At 32.6% G+C, this 20,798-nt stretch overlaps 1 protein-coding gene across 3 annotated transcripts in view; it reads right to left on the reverse strand.

Moving 5' to 3' along the window:
- The window catches only part of Tenm1 (teneurin transmembrane protein 1), a 556,402-nt gene that overhangs the window by 169,341 nt on the left and 366,263 nt on the right, over positions 1-20,798 (reverse strand). For all 3 annotated transcript variants that reach the window (XM_027931186.3, XM_027931196.3, XM_027931177.3), the window contains exons 12-14: positions 5,137-5,322; positions 3,533-3,556; positions 1,299-1,445 (exon numbers count right to left, since the gene is read on the reverse strand). In XM_027931186.3, coding sequence (XP_027786987.1) covers positions 1,299-1,445; positions 3,533-3,556; positions 5,137-5,322 — 357 coding nt within the window. The remainder of the gene's footprint in view (positions 1-1,298; positions 1,446-3,532; positions 3,557-5,136; positions 5,323-20,798) is intronic.

Genomic DNA, 20,798 nt, shown 5'->3' on the forward strand with positions numbered 1-20,798 from the left:
TGAATTCAAATGACAAGGTATTCAATTGTCTAAGTAATACAGAAAACTACAGGGTAAAATTGAATAATCTACTTCATTTTTAATAGACAGAAATTAGAATTTTTTGATATTTCATGTTTTCTTGGGAAGGAAGTATGGGGAAAGCGAAGATTTGTTATTTTAAGTGTATTCAGAGGTGGTTTGGGCTGCTTTGAAGTCTGATTTTGCAATGCATTAGATATTTTTATCAATTTGACTCAAATAGAAGTGGTTGCCTTGTAGCCTAGGGGTCATGTGTAGCTTTTTAAAGTGCCATGTGCACACAATCTAAAAGTTGATTTCATATAAGAATGGGATGGAATAGTGGCCACTAGACACTGAGAAGGATGGGAGGGAGGAGGATGGAAAGAAGTTAAATAAAAGAGTACCAAAATACAGTTGGATAGGAGAATTTAGTTTTGATTTTCTATACCACAACAGGGTATCTACTGGTTACAATGATCTATGAAATATTTAATATAAGTAGAAGAGTATGACAATTCCCAACTCACAGAAATGATTGATGATTGAGAAGATGGGAATACACTTTATCTTGATTCAATTATTTATTATACATTACATGTGTATATCAAATTATTGTACTGAAAACTCTAAATAGGTAAAATATTATATCTCAATAAAAATAATAAAACTTTAAAAAGTGTAGATCTTGAATTAAATACACACAAAAAAATCTATTGTGAATTGTCTCCATGTTGTTCCCTCTGAAAGATATTAAGTGTTACCAAGAGGTAGAGAAACAAGAGAGAGCTGTAGAGAATTAAGACCAAGTAATATTTTGCAGTGTGTATAGTGCCAAGTACACTAACATCTGACTTGCACTGTGGTACATTAATTAAATTTAGTATAATAAATGCCATAGTTATGGTAGCAGCATGTTAAAAAAACAACTCTAAAGTTGTGAATTGGAAACTTGCCTCTGCTACTTTCTAGCTGTGTGATCTTGGATAAGTCATTTATTACCCTACCTTGAGCCTTAGTTTTCCCATTTACAAATAGGGAAAATAATATTTCCCATATCTCATAGAGATATTGGGGGAATTAAAGGAGATTTAACATACAAAATGAGTTTAGAATATTGCTTGGTCATAGCAAATTTTCAATAAATGATATCTTTTTAATATTATTGAAATTAAGAAGTAGTATAACTTCAATATAATTTATACTGAGAATAATTTTCACCCTTGTCCAGGTTGGTTACCACTGTGCTCAAAGCTTTGCTAATCCTTTTTTACATGAGCATTTTATAAATTACTGACCTCCATCATTGTCCAAGTTGTCTCCACAAAGCATTTCCATGACAACATTGCAACCTGTCCCACTCCATCCCACCTGACACACACAGTGCCAACCATTTTGATCCAGGGTACATCGTCCATTTCCAAAGCAGAGCCCTGGGCAGCCATCTGAAAAGACAGCAGAGAGTAACAATCACAGAGACATCAGAATGGGATTGGCCAACGATGATGTATGTATCTGCCTACAAGGAAACACCTAATCATCTGGGCCCCATTCAGATGAGGTGTTGAATAAATGGAAGAGGAGCTTGCTTACTTGCAAAACCTTCCCAGGGAACTTGTTATCTCTTACTTTGCAGTGCTTTTCCTTAGAGAGCCAATTAAGCATTATTAATGCTAACCCCAATTCCCAACCTCTAGTTCGGACAGGATGAAAACTATGGTGGGAATAAGAAATGTTTTTTGTTTCTTTTTGAAAAACGTGTCTCCTCATATCAATCAAAATAGGAAAGATAATGCTGTATGGTCAATAAGTTGGAAAAATATAGTAGTTTCTGTGAAGAGCAACTTTCCCTGACTACTTCTAGCCTATGCTTATTTTTCCCTTGTGATGTATTGTTTCAGGGCTTAGGTATGTGGGTATACAGTTCAGACCATACCATTAACTATTTGTTCATATGGTGCCTTAGAAATGTGCTGCAATTGATTTGTATCTACTTTTAAGATTATTATTGATTTGAGTGCCAATTGGAATATTTGCTTCTCTCATGTCTCCCACAGAAGCTAGCATAATAGTATGCCTGTAACGATAATATTACATGCTCAGCAAATGTTTATGGAATTAATCCATGTCTGATTTAGACTTTTAGATATCTAGAGAGTAACTGGAAAATATATTTAATATGAAAGTGTAATGTTTAAATGGCCTTTATCCATTGATAAAGCATCAACACCAATAAAGGTCCCTCTTTAGACTTTTCTTAATTTTCTTTTTTCAAATGCCCTACTCTTTCTACCAGTAGTTCAGAGATAGGCTCTATTAAAAGGTAACTGAATGTGCCAAGTGATCAGTGGCGGATGAACAGAGACAGCAATAATAGCATATATCTTTTGGATATTTTCCCAGTAGCAATACAAGGTCAGAGACTTGGATTTTATTGGGGATAATACAGTCAAAATTCGTTTTATTTTCTGCCTTTGACAGAAAATCTCATATAAGTTTGAAGAACAAAAAATAAATTTAAAAATTTGTAGAAGTAATCCAGTGTTCTTTTCAAACAGTTTTCTATGCAATTATCAACAGACCAGAGGAAAAAAAAAAGAATCTTTAAAATAAAATGACAGATGGCTGTTGGAAAATATGAAAAGTTATATATATATATATATATATATATATATATATATATATATATATATATATATCCTCAAGTCATGGCACAGGCTGAACATACATAGACTTGAGAAAGTAATGTATCCAGATCCATTCTAATGGATATTTAATGGATAAGGAGAAATTGGGGATAATTTTGGATATATTCAACTTCTGAAGCTGAAGTGATGAAAGATACTAGCATATTTGACAGAAAATCCCTTTGTCTGTCAAAGGCAGATCCCTGCAGGGATGGATGATGGGGTACTTCTAAGGGGATAATTCTGCCCTTGTTAGGACTTTAGAGTCCTTGTATATGGATTTAAAGATATTTTGTATGCTAAAAAAGTAGTTTAGCTAACTAAACCTAGTTTACTTAATAATTACGTCTGTGTGTGTTGTACACATCCACCCACCTACCCACTCACACATCACAGACACACACAAACTCAATAAAAAGACAAAGAAAATTAGTCCTTAAAACTTCTCGTCAGAGGCCCTGATGTAGCTCAGTGGTAGAGTGCTTGTCTAGTGTGTGTGTGCCAGTGGGTTTGATTCTCAGCACCACATAAAAATAAATAAATAAAATAAAGGTCCATCAATAACTTAAAAAAAACCTTCTTGTCAGTCCATTCTATTCTATGTGAATAAGTGACTTTTAGAAGTTGGTAAAACAAATTACCTTTTAGTTCAACTATTATGGTCTGAATCTGACAATATTACTCTTATATAAAGTTGCCAAAAGCAAAAACAAACCAAATAAAACATAAAACAAACAAACAAACAAACAAACAAAAAAAAAACAAAACACCACCCTTCATTGCCCACATGCATATTTTCAGCTTAAAGTTTATTTCTGCTATAAAACTGATGAGAAAAGTCTTACCTCGCACAGCATCTAAGTAGTGTGCTAAAAAAAGGAGGGAAAAGAGTGATTGAATGAATTTCTGGGAGACCAAAACTATACAACATGTACTAATGGTTTACCATCTGTTGCCTGGGAGGAGAACAGCAAACTCTGAACTGAACTGATGAAATGCCTGCAGCTCAAAAGTTGGTACACTGGCCTGTGACGTTTGTGAATAATATTTTCTGTGGGAAAAATATTAATGGCTTTTCTGCAAGAAACTCTATTAGGCTTCCTAAAAAAGTGTCATATTTCACTAAAAGTATAAGAACTGCATTTTTACATTTCGGTAATAACTGCTGTGAAAGAGCACTAGCTTCAACTTCTTATTAGTAATATCTTTACAAGGGAATTCTGGAGTAGCCATCTTTGGTAATCATCACAATATTTAAATCCTCTTATGTGAAGGCAATAAACTTACTGTAGTGCAGGAATGTGATTACTTAAGCTGTATCTGAATCTCACCCCTCACCACCTTTTTAATGAATCTTAAATATTTTTCATAGTCACAGAAAAAGACTTACTGTACTTTTAGGAGGGTAGTAATGCAGTTTATTAAGATTATATGTTATATATATTATACATTACTTTGGCAGGTTCGAACCATTATAACAAAATACTTTCACCTAAAAATGAAAGCTAAAGTACAGTCTACTGGGGAGAAAAGCACACAAATAATGAATTATATATCTAGAAACCCCCTCCCTTGCCTTTGCTGTGTGAATTTTTTGTCTAGTCATGGAGTGCCACTGGAACACTATGACCTACTTTCCTTAGCTGAACAATGGGAATTGTACATGTCCCTCTTTCTATGCAAGAAACCTTTGTGGCAGGCATGTGTATGTGTCAAGGGCTTTATTTTTTTTTGAAAGTGTTTTATTATGGAAATCTTAATTATTATCATTGTATTTTATAACACAAATATCACAAGATAAATTATTATGTAGGCATTCCCATGCCTACTGAATGTTCTTATAGGCAGTATCCTGAAAATTCGTGAAATTGGTGACAAGGGGTGAAAGAGGGGGGATACTTCAGTACTAACTCTGTACTACCAAATAAGGATAAACAATTTGACACATATGTTCTGTTGATGATAGGTCAGGAGTGTCTTCCTCATATACATTAAAGACAGCCTCTAATGATATCAAATGGCCTCTGTTAAAGTAGTCCCATTTAATGAAATTGCCTCTAAGTGCTTTCAACCGAAACAACCTATACTTTTCAAAGGGAAAAAAATGGGCAGTGAATGTTACCTTCACAACAAAAACACTTCTCTTATTAACTAATGACACTTTACTCCAATGTATTATCTTTTCTTTGAGTATACTCATAGCACTTGAAACAGAAAATATAAGGAATAATGAGGTAATGAGTAAGAAAAATGACATAAGGAATAAGTAGAATAGTATCAACAAAATAAGAACCCTTCCAGTTCACAAAACTTGGAAACTTGTAGCCAACCCTCCACATCCTCCTCTTTTCCAACCTCAAGTTCTACTAAAATTCTGGCCACTGACTCACTAGACAGCTTTACTTCTCATTAGCCCAATTTACTTTGGTCAAAGTATGGTGGTACTTACCAATTGTGCAGTGGTCGCCCTCCCATCCAGGGCTGCACTCACATTTTCCATCTTTACATTGGCCATGTTCAGCACAGTGAGAATGACAGGAGCGTTCTTCACATGTTGGTCCTACCCAGCCTTCTTCACATTGGCAAATTCCCCTTGAGCAGACCCCATGGCTACCACACTCCATGGTACAGAGCTCTGTGGGGAATTCAAAGAACATATATTAACATATTTTATTAAATATAACATTCATTCTTTTTAAAAACATGAGAATTAATAACTATCCTAGTCCACACTTTGTTTTTAAACTAAGTGGTAATGAACACTGTATCCAAATAAAATGTCACAAAGATCCCTAGCATCTTGGTGAACATACAAGAAATTCTGTAAGAAAGGTAGTTAAGTATCCAGTACAAAATAAACCCTAACCCAAATTGATTTTGAGAATTCTATAGCATGATAATGACATTCAAGGCTTAGAAATGCAATGAATGTCCAACAAATGCCAAGGAGTTTTCCCTAAAAATTCATTAAGATGACAGATAATGTTGCAGGAATTTTATGATACTACAAGAAATCACTGGGGGAAAAAACAATAAAATAGTTCGCTAACTTCATTCAGGAAGACAACTTCAATAATTGGAAAGATAACTTTCTAATACCATGAATAATATACAAAAGGTAAAACTTCCAATGACAGTAGTCAACTGGTTTCTCTGATCATACAATCATACAAAATGACTCCTGGTGGATCAAAGTACATAGTCTTCTTATTCTGACATGTGTTCAATATTAGGCAATATAATGATGGTGTGTACTGGCTCTGCTGAAGTTCCTCCTTTATCCCCTCGACTGTTTGATGAAAAATGTTGAATATCAATAGAGAAATCAAATAAAAGCTTGCCCAAGTCTTTTCTTGATGTAAATTTACTTGTTAGATGAGAAGTCCAATACTGAAAGAATGCAATGGAGTTGGATTTAATGGCCACAAAGAACAAAAGGGTTTGCAGAAGCTAAGTTGTCTGTTTCATAGACTTCAATTCTGAAACTGTGGGTGTTTTTTTTTTTTTTTTTGGTACCAGGGATTGAACTCGAGGGCACTTGACCACTGAGCCACATCCCCAGCCCTATTTTGTATTTTATTTAGAGACAGGGTCTCACTGGGCTGCTTAGTGCCTCATTTTTGCTGACGCTGGCTTGGAACTCAAATCCTCCTGTTTCAGCCTCCTGAGCTGCTGGGATTATAGGCGTGTGCTACCATGCCCATCTCTGAAACTGGTTTTATATGTTAAGAGGTATAGAGATGCAATGATATTAATAGAATTCATAGGTAGTAGAGTACTTTTTCAATGAGTGCCAATATTTTTCTGATAAAGCTTTGGTTGTAGATATTATTATAATTTGTATCAATTTGTTCACTAAATTATTCACAAATATTTTTGAAGGTGAGGAAATAATGGGAAGACTAATAGATTTGAAATAAAGATACCTATATACCTGTTAACTCTGCTTAATAGCTATGTACCCTTGGACAACTTACCAAAATGTTTTCTTAATCTCTGCTTGTATAAGTATACAATGAAAGTAAATATATACACCTCAAAGGTAGAATGGGGATATTTGAGATATATTTTAGAGGCAGAACCATCAGGACTTCCTCAATTGTTACATATGGGTGATAAAGAAAAGGGAAAAAAAAAGTTTGTCTTAAATAAGTAAATGGATAATGCTACTATTAATGGAATGGGAAAAGCTAGGGGAGGAATAAGGGTGTAAGGCCACCCAATAAACCTTAGAATACATATAGAGAGCCAAGTAAAAATGTCAATTAATCAGTAAGATACATGATTCTGACAGGTTAGGACTGAAATATAAAATCTTTAGTCTATAGGTAGTTTTTAAAAGCATGGATCTTGTTGCTATCCCTAAAGAAAGAAAACAGAAGAGTCTCAGGAATGATCCATGAAATAATCAAAGATTTATTGAATGGATAGATTGTTATAATACATACAATTATTATTTTTCATTTAAAAATTAAAAAGATCAGGCTAAAAAAGGAACACCAAGGAAAGGAATCTGTGAAGGAGAGGGCAATGAGTGATAGGAGGAAATTCAGCAAAACTGTGGTATAACTAAACAAAGCCCAAAGAAGGCAGTATTTCAAGAAAGGAGTGGTTACATGTAATCAACAATGCTGAGAGGTCAAGTAAGACATAGGCAGGGACGGGCCCATTTGGTTTATCAATATGAAAATTGTGGATGACTATAGAAGAACTGTATCTAAGGTGGACTGGAAGAGGTGAAAGAGTGAACAGGAAGTTGTTCAGGGAATCACCAGGTTGTAAGAAAAGTCTAGACCACAGAAAAAATATATTTTAAAAAGTTCAGGCTTGGGGCTGGGACTGTGGCTCAGTGGTAGAGCACTTGCCTAGTATGTGTGAGACACTGGGTTCCATTCTTAGCACCATATATAAATAAATAAAATAAAGATCCATTGACCACTAAAAATTAATTTAAAAAAGTTCAGCCTTGGTCTAATAAGTGATAGCTTAGATAAAAATATCCTGAAACAGTCCTTAGTCCTTATATCTTAGTTCTGAATCTGATTGATAATATGGGATTATAATTTCATTTTTTGTAGTAAATCTGAGATTATAATTCTGTTCCCTAAATAGTCTCCTTCAAGACACTAAAAAAAATTGAACTGAAAGTGTCATTCTAAGATTAAAGAACTAATTGGCCAAAGCTAATCAAGTCAGAACTGACTCGAAAAAATAGAGACAGTTACAAATCTTAAGCACGAGAAACATATCATTTCTGGGTTTTGCTTGAAAATTAAAAGGAATAGATGAATAGTATCAGCAAGATGGTAGACTAGGCTATTCTCAATGTAAACTCTTTGAAAAATTAGATATAAGGGAACAATTTTCAAATCATAACTCACAAGAAAGAGAAATATTTAAGTGCCATAGGCAAAGAAGATGCTATGAGTCAAAGCACTAAGCTCATGAGTCCATTCTCTGGCACCCTTGAGGGTTATCAGACAAAATAATGACTACAGACTTGTGTATTTATGCCCACAGAGGGAAAAGAGATGCAGCTTTGGGTTCATTGAAGTTGAAGAGTCAGACTGAAACTCCTGCAGAAAGCCAGGACTCTTGAAAATCTGCAATTTCAGTGAAATGGTGACTGATAAACTCCACCCACTATCTCAGAGAGATGGAGAGGAAGCATTGATGATATGGTAAAAATGATGATAATGATAACAGCAATAAGCTTGAGAGTTAGAAAACAATGTGGGAATAAAATACCATGAAATAATAATATGTAAGTTGGAATGCCCTGAGTGAAATATTTGTAAAGTCTTGTATTGTTCAGGAGTTACATGAGATACTTTGTCAACTATGCATATGAAAACTTAAAGGTGGAATTTTCTTTCTAGTAATAGAGGACAAAGTAATTTTTACTATTCCTTCCTGATAAGAACCAGAAAATCTGTAAAAAAATATTTTAAAATCCTTTGGAAGATACTGGATTTCACAAAACAGTAAAGAATTACTGTGTCAAGTTCCAGGAGAAAAGTAAACCCAGAGTGGTGAGCCTGACATTTATGAATGCTTTTCCTGTAGACGGGTTTGTCAGTTATGGTAGAAGAAGTTAAAAAAGGCTTAGAAGCTGGGTCCAGCTTTGTCAGTCTCATGGGTGCAGAAAAAATATTTTAATAGATAATGACTAAGAAATCTCCAATATTGAAGAAAACAATACAAATATATGAAGTAAAGTTAAAGGAATATAAAAGAAAAAAGGAAAAATTTATAAATGCAGCAAAAGACTTTCTGTTTCCCTTGCTCATTAACTGAATAAACACACAAATTAGAAAAAAATATGAAATATTTGAACAACATGATTAACAGATTTGATCTAATTGACATATAAAGAACATTGCAATAAATGACTACAAAATACACATAATTTTCAAATGCACATGGGACATTTACAAATATTAACCATATGCTGGGCTCTAAACCAAATCTCAACATATTTCAAAGTATTAAAATCATATATAGGATATTTTCTGCCTACTAAGACATAAAACTTTAGTAACAAAAGATGACTATAAAATTCACATATGTTAGAAAAACAAGAATGCACTTCTGAATAAACTATGGAAACAAGTAGGAAATCATGAAAATAAGAAAACAGTTTTAAATGAATGAAATGTATCTCATATCAAAACTTCTGTAATGTAACTACATGTGTACAGGAAAATGTATAAGGTTAAAAGGAAAACCAGTGGAAAAGCAATGAACTATGCAGTCATTCTATGAAATTGTAAGAAGAACAAAAAAAATGAAAACTAAAATCTAAACTAAAAGAAGGTAGAAAAAAATAAAATAATAATTATAAGAGCTGAAAGTGGTAAAAACGAAACATACTCTAGAAAGGATAAACAAAGCTAATACTTGATTTGCTTAGACCAAAAAAATTGATTAATCCCTGTTGGGGACTGATTAGGAAGAAAATACAAAAGACCCGAATATCCAGTATCAGAAATGAAAACTATAATATTGGTACAGATATTACATTTTTTTGATAATATATTTGAAAATTCTGATGAAATGAACAATTCCCAGAAAACTCAATTTACAATGACAACAACACAAGAAAAAATGGGAACTGAATAGTTTCTTTACAGGAATAACCCACAGTGAAGGTTATTCCTGTAAAGAAAACTTCAGTCTCAGATAACTTGTAAATATGCCAAAATTTTAAGGAAGAAAAATTGCTAATCTTAAATATACTTTTCCAAAGAATAGAAAAACAGGAGATACTTCACAATGTGCTTTTATGAGGTCAGCATAACCCGAATATAAAATTTCAACAAGGAGATAATGAAAAACCCTAGACAATCCACGTGTATGAGTGCAAAAATCCTAAACAAATATTAAAACAGCAAATCAAGCATTAGATAAGAAGAAACAATATCATGATCGATTCATGTTTTTTTCCCTAGGAACAGAAGATCAGTTTAATATTTGAGAAATAAATCAATGGAATAACAAAACATATATTTGTGATAAAAACTAAGACTAAAAGGAACTTTAAATCTGGTAAAGTCTCAAGAAACCTACAGAAAATATCATATTTAATAGTGATATGTTAAAATATTTTTATATTATTGAAACTGAGAAAAGATACCTATGATCACTTCCATACAACATAATTTTAAAGGTCCTAGCCAGTGAAGTGTAAGAAAAATAAAAAAAAATATATAAAAATTGAAAAGGAATAATGTTGTAATTGTTTAAAATAGCATTATGCTTATACCCCTAAATAATCTACATAATTTTAATTCACATGAAATTTAAGAAGACATCTAGATACTAACTAGGTTAATAAATGTTTCTATATGTCAACAGCAGACAATGAAAAAGTATTAAGTACTATTTAGAACTGCATCATGATACCATGTACCTAGTAAAACATTTTTTTAAAGTATAAAATCTATACTGAAAACTATAAATCTTTAGGGCGAAATTAAGGAATAATGGATAAATGAGAAGTTATATTTATGGATTAAAAAAGCTCAATTTTGAAAGATGACAGTTTTCCCCCAATTATTATGTATATGTAATGTAATTCCAATTAATATCTCAGTACCTTTGTGTGTGTGTGTGTGTGTGTGTGTGTGTGTGTGTGTGTGAATACTGATCAACTAAAGAATAAAGTATAACAAGAAGATGTTCTGTAGTTAATAAAAAGACTAGACAGTGGGTATTGGCACATTAGCAAACAGACCAAAGAGCCACACATAAGAATACCTGATTTATGGTAAAGATGGCACTACAGACAAATAGGAAAAGACTGTTATGTAAAATTATATGGTTTTGAGGAACTGGATATCCAGTAGAAAAAAAATCATCCCTATCTCACCTTATATATGAAAGCAATTCTAAATGAATGTGGAAAACCTCAATGGACAAATATTCTAGAACCCAACATAAGAAAATAATTTCATGATCTTAGGGAGAAAGAAAATTCTAAAGAGTACTAAAAATACTGATCATCAAGGTAAGAAATAATAAATTAAACTACATCAGAATTAAGAGCTTATTAAAAGAGAAAACATGCTACAATTGGAAGAATATATTCACAGAAAACAAAACTGAAAAAGAGCTTACATTCAGAATACACAACTTCTTCAAATTAATAATTAAAAGACATATGGCCTATTGGAAAAATGAGCAACAGAACTAACCAGGCACTACATAAAAGAGGTTATCTAAATGGCCAAATACAGATGAAAAGGTGCTTAGCATAACCACATATCAGGGAAATACAAATTAAAATAATGAAATACCACTGCACATCCATAAGAATTTAGAAGACCCACAGTAATAGCAATAAGTATTGTTGACAATGAGAGGTAACAGAGAATCTCACTTACCACATGTGCTTGTCTAAATTGCTACAACCCCTTTAGTGCAAAATTTGAAATTATCTGCTGAAGTTGGTTATAAGTATACTTTGTTACTCAGTACTCCAATTTCTTAGACTTTCTCAACTAAGCAAGCAAGTGTTCATGAAAAGATGTATATAAGTACTCTTAGCAGAATTATATGTACAAAAAAATTGGAAACACCTCAAGTATCTACTAGCAAGAGAATGAACAATTAATTGTGAAACAATGACATATAAAAGTAGAAATGGATGATCTATAGCAAAATGCCATCTCAAAAAATAATGTTAGGTAAAATAAATCATACCCCAAATCAAGATTCCATTAAAAGTTACCTAAAAGCAGGCAAGTAATAGAAGCAGAGTAGTAACCTTGAGAAGGAGAGAAAGAAGATGAAAATTGGGGAAAGGAACCAAAGGGAACTTCTGAGGGTAGCATCCTGTATTTTCACTGGGGTAGTGGTTAACAGGTATTTCATACTTGGATCATTTATTGAGCTGTATACTTATGTGCTCATACTTTTTCTGTATGTGTGTTATATTTTAATAAAATGTTAAAACATTAAAAGTGACCACCCAAAGAACATCAACAGAATATATAGCCATCTAACTATAAGAAGGTGGAAATAAAGATAATTCATTCAATCAAAGAAAAGGCTGAAAGGGGGGAAGGTCAAAGAAAAAAGTAAATACTGTAAATAAGAGACACAAAAGAAGGTGGTAGGATCTAAATCCAAACACATCAGTAATCCTAGTAAATAAAAACCAATTGAATACACAATTTAAAAGAGAGAAAAATCTGAAACTGAATGAAAAAGAAAATTTAGTATGTTCTTTCTATTAAGAACAAATGTGCTAAAAACATGCAAACATAGAAAAGTTACTAATAGAAGGAAGAAGCACAATAGAAGAATAGCAACCTAGAGAAACTTGAGGTCATCATAATAAGAGAAAATAGATTTCAAGGCATAAAGCATTATTATGGATAAAGACAGCTATTATATAATGACAAAAGAAATAATTCAGCAAGAAGATGTAACAATCCAGACACTGTAAGAATATGTAGCTTAAAAATTTATAAAGCAAAACCTCACGGACTTGCAGTAAGTCATACAGATGATTTCATAATCAGTAAGAAGAAGGTAAAAAATTAGTGAGGATGTTGAAAATTTGAATAGCACACTTAAGAACTTTAATATAATAGACATATATAGAATAGGTTCAACAAATGCAAAGATACCATATCATACAGATTAAGCTGTTTTATCAAAATGAAGTAAAACTAGAAATCATAAAAAGATAATGAGAAATCCAAGAAAATTGTTTATTAACAACACACTTTAAAATAATTTGTGGGTTACAGTTAAAAATTATATTGGAAATTAGAAACTAAATAACAGTGAAAATACTACTTATAAAAACTTGTGTGATGCAGTTTAGAAAGTAACTTAGAAGAAATTTATAGCCTGAAATGTATTTAGCAGAAAACAACAATTAAAATGTAGTATGCAAAGTGCCCAATTCAAGGATTTCTGAAAAGAACTACATATAAAAAGATGAAGGAAACAATGGAAAGCAACAATAGAAGTCAACAGAATTAGAAATAATAGAAAAGATCATTGAAACCAAAATTCAGGCCTTTGACATGAATACCAAAATAGAGAAACAAGGTAGAGCAAGGAAAAAAAGAAATGAAGATACAAATAAACACAATAAATTAAAATTTAAAAATAAATGAGAAATGCTACTAACAACTTTATTCTAGGAAATCTGAAACTTTAGATGAAGTAAATATTTTTTAAGAAAACTTGTGAAGAAATAGAAAATATACATATATGTTTTATGTATAAAATATATGTTATATATAATATATATAATTTACATATATGTGTTATATATAATAAACTAATATATATATTATATATATATATATGACAGATAATGCAAATGGGTCAACTTTTTGGGTGTCTCATCAAATTTTCAGAGGATAGATATCTCCATTTAAAGTATACCAGAGAATAGGGAAAGGCAGGAGGAAGCTTCCTGGATCATCTTATGAGATTATTATACTGTAGTTCAAAAATAGGGTAAGAAAAAGAGAAAGACTTTTCAAAAAATAGAATCTCACTTATAAACATGGCTACAAAAACCTCCAATAAAATATCTGAAAATCAAGCAAATAATATACACATACTCCTTAGTATAAAAATCAAAACCAAGTAAGCACAAATTCCAAGATGGTTTAACTTTAGAAAAATCTATCAATGTAGTTTATCATTGAATTAATTCATTCTACTTTAATTAATTTCATAATAATAAAAGAAAAATTATTATCTTATATATTAAGTGCACTAAAATTTAGATACTATGTGTGATAGAATCTCCTAGCAAAATAAGACTACAAAGGAATTCAGTGAATATGATAAAGGTGATTTACCAAAATCTTATAGTAAGCATTATACTTAGTAATGAAATAATAAAGATATTCCCCTTAATATCAGAAGTACTAGAATCAACTGCTATTTCTAATTTTGTGTTATATTATTATGTTATATTATAGATTATGTTATAATATTATGTTATATTATAGATCTTTGTCAGCACAATGAGACAAAAATATAAAATGTGTAATACCCAGAGAGAGAAAGACAAAACTGAATACAAAGGTAAACTATGAAAACCGGAAAAGAGGATAAGAAGGATGCTATATACAAGATCAAAAGAAAAAGACCAACAACATGCCTATATATCTGGGACAACCAATTAGAACATGTAATTTTTTAAAAATATCCCATTCACAATAATAGCAAATCTACAAAAAAGTGTTTGACATTCTTTAAATCCAAATTTTTAAACTTTGTTCAAGAACATACACAAAGGACCAAATCAATGGAGAGATATACTGTATTGTGTTCATGATTCACAAGCCTCAATATCATTAGGGTACTAACTTTCCTCTGCTAGTTACATAAATTCAATGTAATTCCAGTTAATATTCCAACATTTTTCATAGAGTTTGCAAATCTGATTCTAATATCCATATGGAACAGAAAAGACTAAGAATACCCAAGAACATTTTGAAGTATATACATTGTGTGTATCCTAACCTAAATGTCCAACATTGGGAAAATGGATAATACATTTTAGTGTATTCATATAATAAAAAACATGCAGAAGTTAACTTGAAAAATGCAGAGACACATGCCTCTATATGAGTAAACCTTAAACACATGATAATGAGGGAAGAAACCAAATCATTCCTATAAAATTTAAATAAAAGGAGAATAATACAATACATTTCATAGGTATATGCATATTCAGACAAGCCAAAAAAATGTGTGTGAAAATTATTACACTTAGGACAGTGTTTCTTGTGCAGAAAAGGGCAGATGATGAGATCACATGACAACTACCTTGATCATTATACACTGTATAAATGTGTCAGATTACCACACTATTCCCCATAAATATGGATCATTAAAATATATATTAAGAAATAATTCATTAAATAAAGGATACATAGGGATTTTGTATTTGTTAATTTTTAAAATAAAGTAGTAGTTTTACAGCTATTCATTATTATATTTAAAATGCCTGAAATATTTAAAAATAATTTACAAAAGAAAAAAAATTAAAAATCAGTAAGAAACAACTATCTTTAGGGACTGCTTTAAAGAATAAATAAGCACAGATATGGCTTAACCTGATTCTTGGCACTCCTTAACACAAAGCCCTTCACAGATAGAAGCCACAACCACTAGTATGATTTACAGTTTCAGCACTGCCAGTATCCAGGTGGGAAGCAATATTCTCATGAGTAAGGGAATCCTAACAAATACATTACTACAAATGGAGCAGCAGATCTTAAACAATAAGCATTTCTCATTTTGAATGGCATCAACATTCCTTCAATTGTATCCAGTTTCAGAAGGAGTATCTGTACTAATTCTAAGAGGTTTTTCAATCTCAACCTTTGTATAATCAGTAGTGTGGTTGGTGTGGGGGAAAGACTATCAGAAACCAGATGCTGGCAATTGAATAATTTATAAACATGATAGAAATGATATTTTTCTCCAACATATTTTTCTCATGAATAGTTCTATTCCATGTATAATATTTTCTATCTGGTTGAAAATGCATTAACATTATAGGCCACAAAATATGACAAAAGAATCCCAAAATATAAACATTCTTCCATGAAAATATATTGGAAAAGAACATGAAAAATATAGGCAGACATTTTAAAGTTCTATTGAGATATTTCATTTTTAATAAGTTTGTTTATGCATGTCAACAATGAACAACACTTGTATAAATTGAACTAGGATACAACTGGAATACTTCTTTGTTGCATGCCAACAAAAGAACAACTTGATTAAATAGTAAATCCTTCAGAGCCTCCCTTAGAATAATTTTTCCAAGATTTACTTTTTAGAAAAAAGTTTCTAGTAAAGTAAATTATGTCACTTTTGGCACTTCAGCTGTTTCTAATGTTGGGCAACAATAATATTGGATCTCCTCAAAATTGAATCTGGTTATCTAATTCTAACATATACTTTTATGTAAAACTTTCAATACTACAATATGGCATTCTAAACAAGGAAGGGATACCTCTGATTTAAATATTTCTTAAAATTAAGATATTATTACTTATTTATTTGCCCAGCACCTAGTGGAATCAGTTGAATGACATCAGGCAGGGAGGGAAAATGGGAAATGAACAAAACTGAGAAAAGTGGAGTCCTTCTCTTTGTTAAGCTTTACTACAATTTTGTTGGGGAAACTGAAGATTTTTTCATTGTTTTATGTGGTTAATGTGGGTAATAACTGGAAAAAAAAAGTAAGGTGATACTGGTGACTATGGGCAGTACCAATCTGCTATGGTTTAGATATGTGGTTTCCCCCAAAAGCTCATGTGTGAGACAATGCAAGAAGGTTTAGAGGTGCAATGATTGAGTTTTGGGAGCCGTAACCTAACCAGTCCATTAATCCATTGATAGGAATTATCTGGGTGGTAACTATAAGCAGGTGGGGTGTAGCTAGAGGCCTTGCTTTTGAAGTATATACTTTGTCCTTGTTGAGCAGAGTTTTCTCTCTCTCTCTCTCTCTCTCCTTCCTGGTGCCATGCTCCCAACTGCTTTCCTCTGCCACATTCTTCTGCCATGATGTCCGCTGGAGCCAAGTATCTATGGACTGAGACATCTGAAACTGTGAGCCCCCAAATGAACTTTTCCTCCTTAAAATTGTTCTTGTCAGGTCTTTTGGTCAGAGCAATGAAAAAGCTGACTAAAACAACCCAAGAAGCTTAAGAGCTGACAAAGTTTTCAGTGTATCTATCAGGCACCTCAATAGAATCAAGCACTGAAGCCAAGAATAATAATATTATTAAGAACAAAAGTCTGTGTATTCTATGTTGTTTTACCAAACATTTGAATCACTTTCATTTTACTGTTTTTCATTCCCTCTATCCTTCAGCAATATATAGTCTATTAGAGAGTGGGAATATTGTAAGTTACTATCAATTTACACATGTACACACATTTGTGCACAGAGACACACATGCATATACATATGCATGTACATATGTACACTTCTTTTTGGTTCACATACCCCTTCCCTGAAAAGTAATTTGAAAAAAATATTATTTGGTGGTGAATCATATCTACTTTATTGCTCAGAGTAGTTCAATAAAACTTCTACACAATCTTTACAAGTCCCTGGATAGGACAAAGATTTAGTTCCACTGAGAGCTATATCACATTTCCTATGTGCTGTAGTTTGAATTTTTAAAAAATATTTTTAGTTGTAGATGTACACAATACCTTTATTTTATTTTATTTATTTATATATGGTGCTGAGGATCAAACCCAGTGACTCACACATGCTAGGCAAGTGCTCTACCTCTGAGCCACAACCCCAGCCTTGTAGTTTGGACCTTCAATGTCCCCCAAAGGTCTATGTGTTAAAGGGCTGACCCTCAATTTGGTGCTGATGGGAGGTGATGAAATCTTCAAGAGGTAGGGCTTACTGGGAGGTCTTTAGTTCATTGGGAATATGTCCTCCAAGAGAATCGTGGAACCCTGGTCTATTCTTTCTCTTTCTAACTCCCAGGCCATAAGGTGAGCAGCTTTGCTCCATCATATCCTGCTGTCATGATGTGCTACATCGCAACAGGCCCAAAAGCAACAGGGCAATTGATTGTTGAGAGAACTCTAAACCTGTGAGCTTAAATAAACCTTTTATTCTTTATATGTTGATTATCTCAGGTATTTGTTATAGTAAGAGAAAGCTAACATAATGTGTTTGAGGCATAACAGTATATCTCATTTGAATACAGAAAATCTATGGCATAAGCATAATACTTGCCCCTCAGCCTCAACATTACAATATATTTTTAATGGTATTTTTGAAAAACTTTAATTTTTATTTATTTATTTTTATGTAGTGCTGAGGATCAAACCCAGGTCCTCCCATGTGCTAGGCGAGCATTCTACCACTGAGCCACAACCCCAGCCCCATATTTTTAATAGTCTTAATGTTTTCTTACACAAGAACAACAATCTAACTGAAAATACAACAAAATGTCAGCTACTTCTCTTTACACAAAGAGCAGCATACAAGTAGCAGTAACAAGAACAACAACACATTCTGGCCCCACAGTTTTGAGTCTCAAATTCTTGATGGATAAGAACAGAAATTCCAAACTTACTTTTTGAAGACCAAGAACTGTAATGACTTTTAGCTTAAGGTTTCTTGGATCTTGGTTATCACATATGGCGTTTATAACGTGGCTCACTGTTTTGGTAGACATAAAAAAACCTGAAAGGCAGAAGTATCCAAGCCTGGTTCTCCATTTTTGAGTTCAATAAAATATTTAGCTGGCTTTTTCACTATGTAGAATCTTTCCTTTGGAATAAATCCTGATTTCTTGTTTGCTAAATAACATGTTCTCTTCTAACTCTACATGTCACATTTTCCTTCATTTGGTCAATCTTCTGAAACTTTGGAGGATGAGGCAAAACTTTTACTCATTCATGGCTACAGATTGTAAGACAGTGTCTCAGTTCTTTGATTGTAAACCTGACACTTTTACCTACACAATAGCATTCTCAATGCCAAAATAGAACGTTGAAATCTAGGCACTATCTCACAAATGCTTATCACTCAACTCAATAGGTTCTAGAACGTCTGGGGAAAATCATCACTCTTAAGGAGCAAATGTTAATTTTGGAAGAGCTTAATTATTTGAGGTAGGCCATGTTTTGAACTGATTGCTTAGCTAAGAGAAAATTTATTTTGGTCTATCCACAGCTTTCCAGACTTTATTGACACCATTGCTACCTATTTGTACTTTGTGACTACCGAAAAAAGCAAGCTTTTCTATGTACAACTACTAATAGAATAATTATTGCTACATCTTGGCTCACAGTGGCTATTTAAAATGTATGTCTTGATAAGCTTAAAATATACTCTTTATATATAAATTTTAGCATACTTTTTGTCATGATTTGGTATAATGTTAAAAATACAATAAGGAGAAGTTTCTCTCCCTTCCCTGACTGATATTTCATGTGTTTTTCTTTCACAAATTTCTGACATTAGCTCTCCTCTCTGCAAAATGGATTTTCATCAGTCCTCTTGAGGCACATCTAAATTTTCCTGCATGGTGTTTTTCTAAGACAATAGGTTTTCCCATTTAGCATGTAATTTCCTGACTAAGTCTTCTAAGCCCCCAAACATATCTGATGTGTACTTCAATGGAGAAGCCAAAGCTGTTTGTTGGAAGGACACTTCATGCAGACTGAAAAATTTTACTCTGAATGAAAAAGAACACAGAGAGTTGTCTCCCGGCTCCCACTATTCAATACTCTTGGTAAGGGCTCTCCATGCTTTAGAAAATGAAGTCTAAATGGAATCTATGAGAGAGACCATACTAGCAATCATCAGGTAACCTCTATCACTGTGGTAGGCTTCTGTAAGCTTAATGCAGAAGGTGAGTTCAAGGCATTCCAAAGGCAAGGAAAGCAGCTTTCTGTCAAAGGCTGCATACATATTTACAATGCTGCCATCATTGCCCAGCAGAGCATGCATCTACAATTTATTTTTACCCCTATAAATAAATATGACCAGAAAAAAAGAAATGTAAAGAACCCAGAGTCAACAAAATCCTCAGCATGATAAAGACAAAGGCATATAAATGCTCGTGTATGGCATTTGACTGTTTTACTTCGTGTCATTTAATACATTTAGTGTTTTTTTTTTAATTATTCTTTTACTCTATGGCAATCACTAAAAAGTTTGAAAGGCTATGTGGCTGGTTATTATTGCCATTTAAACTATTAGAGATATATTTTGTACATTTCCTAAAGTTGCCACACCCATTTTTCTAAGGATTAATAGTTTGATATTGCATCTAGCCTATCCACTAATATCAACATTCTAGTGATGTTATACCATAGTGTAGGAAAACTATGCATAGGTAGTATACTAATCTAGCTATATTTAGTCAAAGTTAAAATCCTTGACTAACTATTTGCCAAAGAGTATGCTACATTTTTTTACCTGAGTAGGCCACTAGAATCTTTAAATCAACACTTTTACAATCAACATTAAATCTACTCACAAACCAGTTCTTTCTCCTGATTTCACTATTTTTGTTAATACCACAAGGATATTCCTGGTTTCTAAGGCAAGAAACCTGGCATTATGCTTTCATCTTCTTTTTGCATTTATACTCATATCTTGCTAGTCTTTCAATTATTCTGTTTTCAAAATTTTTTGAAAGTGTTATTTCTCCCCGACATGTAGAGTGTGTATACTTGGTGGTTCAGAGTCTGACCTTTGGAACCTGATTTCCTGAGCTGAAATCCTATCTCAGCTTAGGTACATGACCTTGGGCAAGTCACTAAATCTCTCTGTACTTTGATTCCTATGTATAAGGAGATATAGGAAAGGCAGTGATTGGAATGAGAGCTACATTTGGTATTTACTAAGCTAAGATTCTATTCTTCTAGTTTACAGTTGTATATGGGAAATAACCATACTAGGTGCTGCTGTTATGGATATAAAAGATGGCAAGAGAGGTAGTAGAGTAAGATGGAAGTAGAGAATGGTTCTCCAACAACCATGTCCACATAAACATCAATTTGAACAGCTACTCATGCAGCAAATTACCTTCATAAGAGCTGAGGAAAACAGGCAATAAATAACAGTAC

The sequence above is a fragment of the Marmota flaviventris genome, chromosome X (genome assembly GCF_047511675.1).
Source record: "Marmota flaviventris isolate mMarFla1 chromosome X, mMarFla1.hap1, whole genome shotgun sequence".
NCBI lineage: Eukaryota > Metazoa > Chordata > Mammalia > Rodentia > Sciuridae > Marmota > Marmota flaviventris.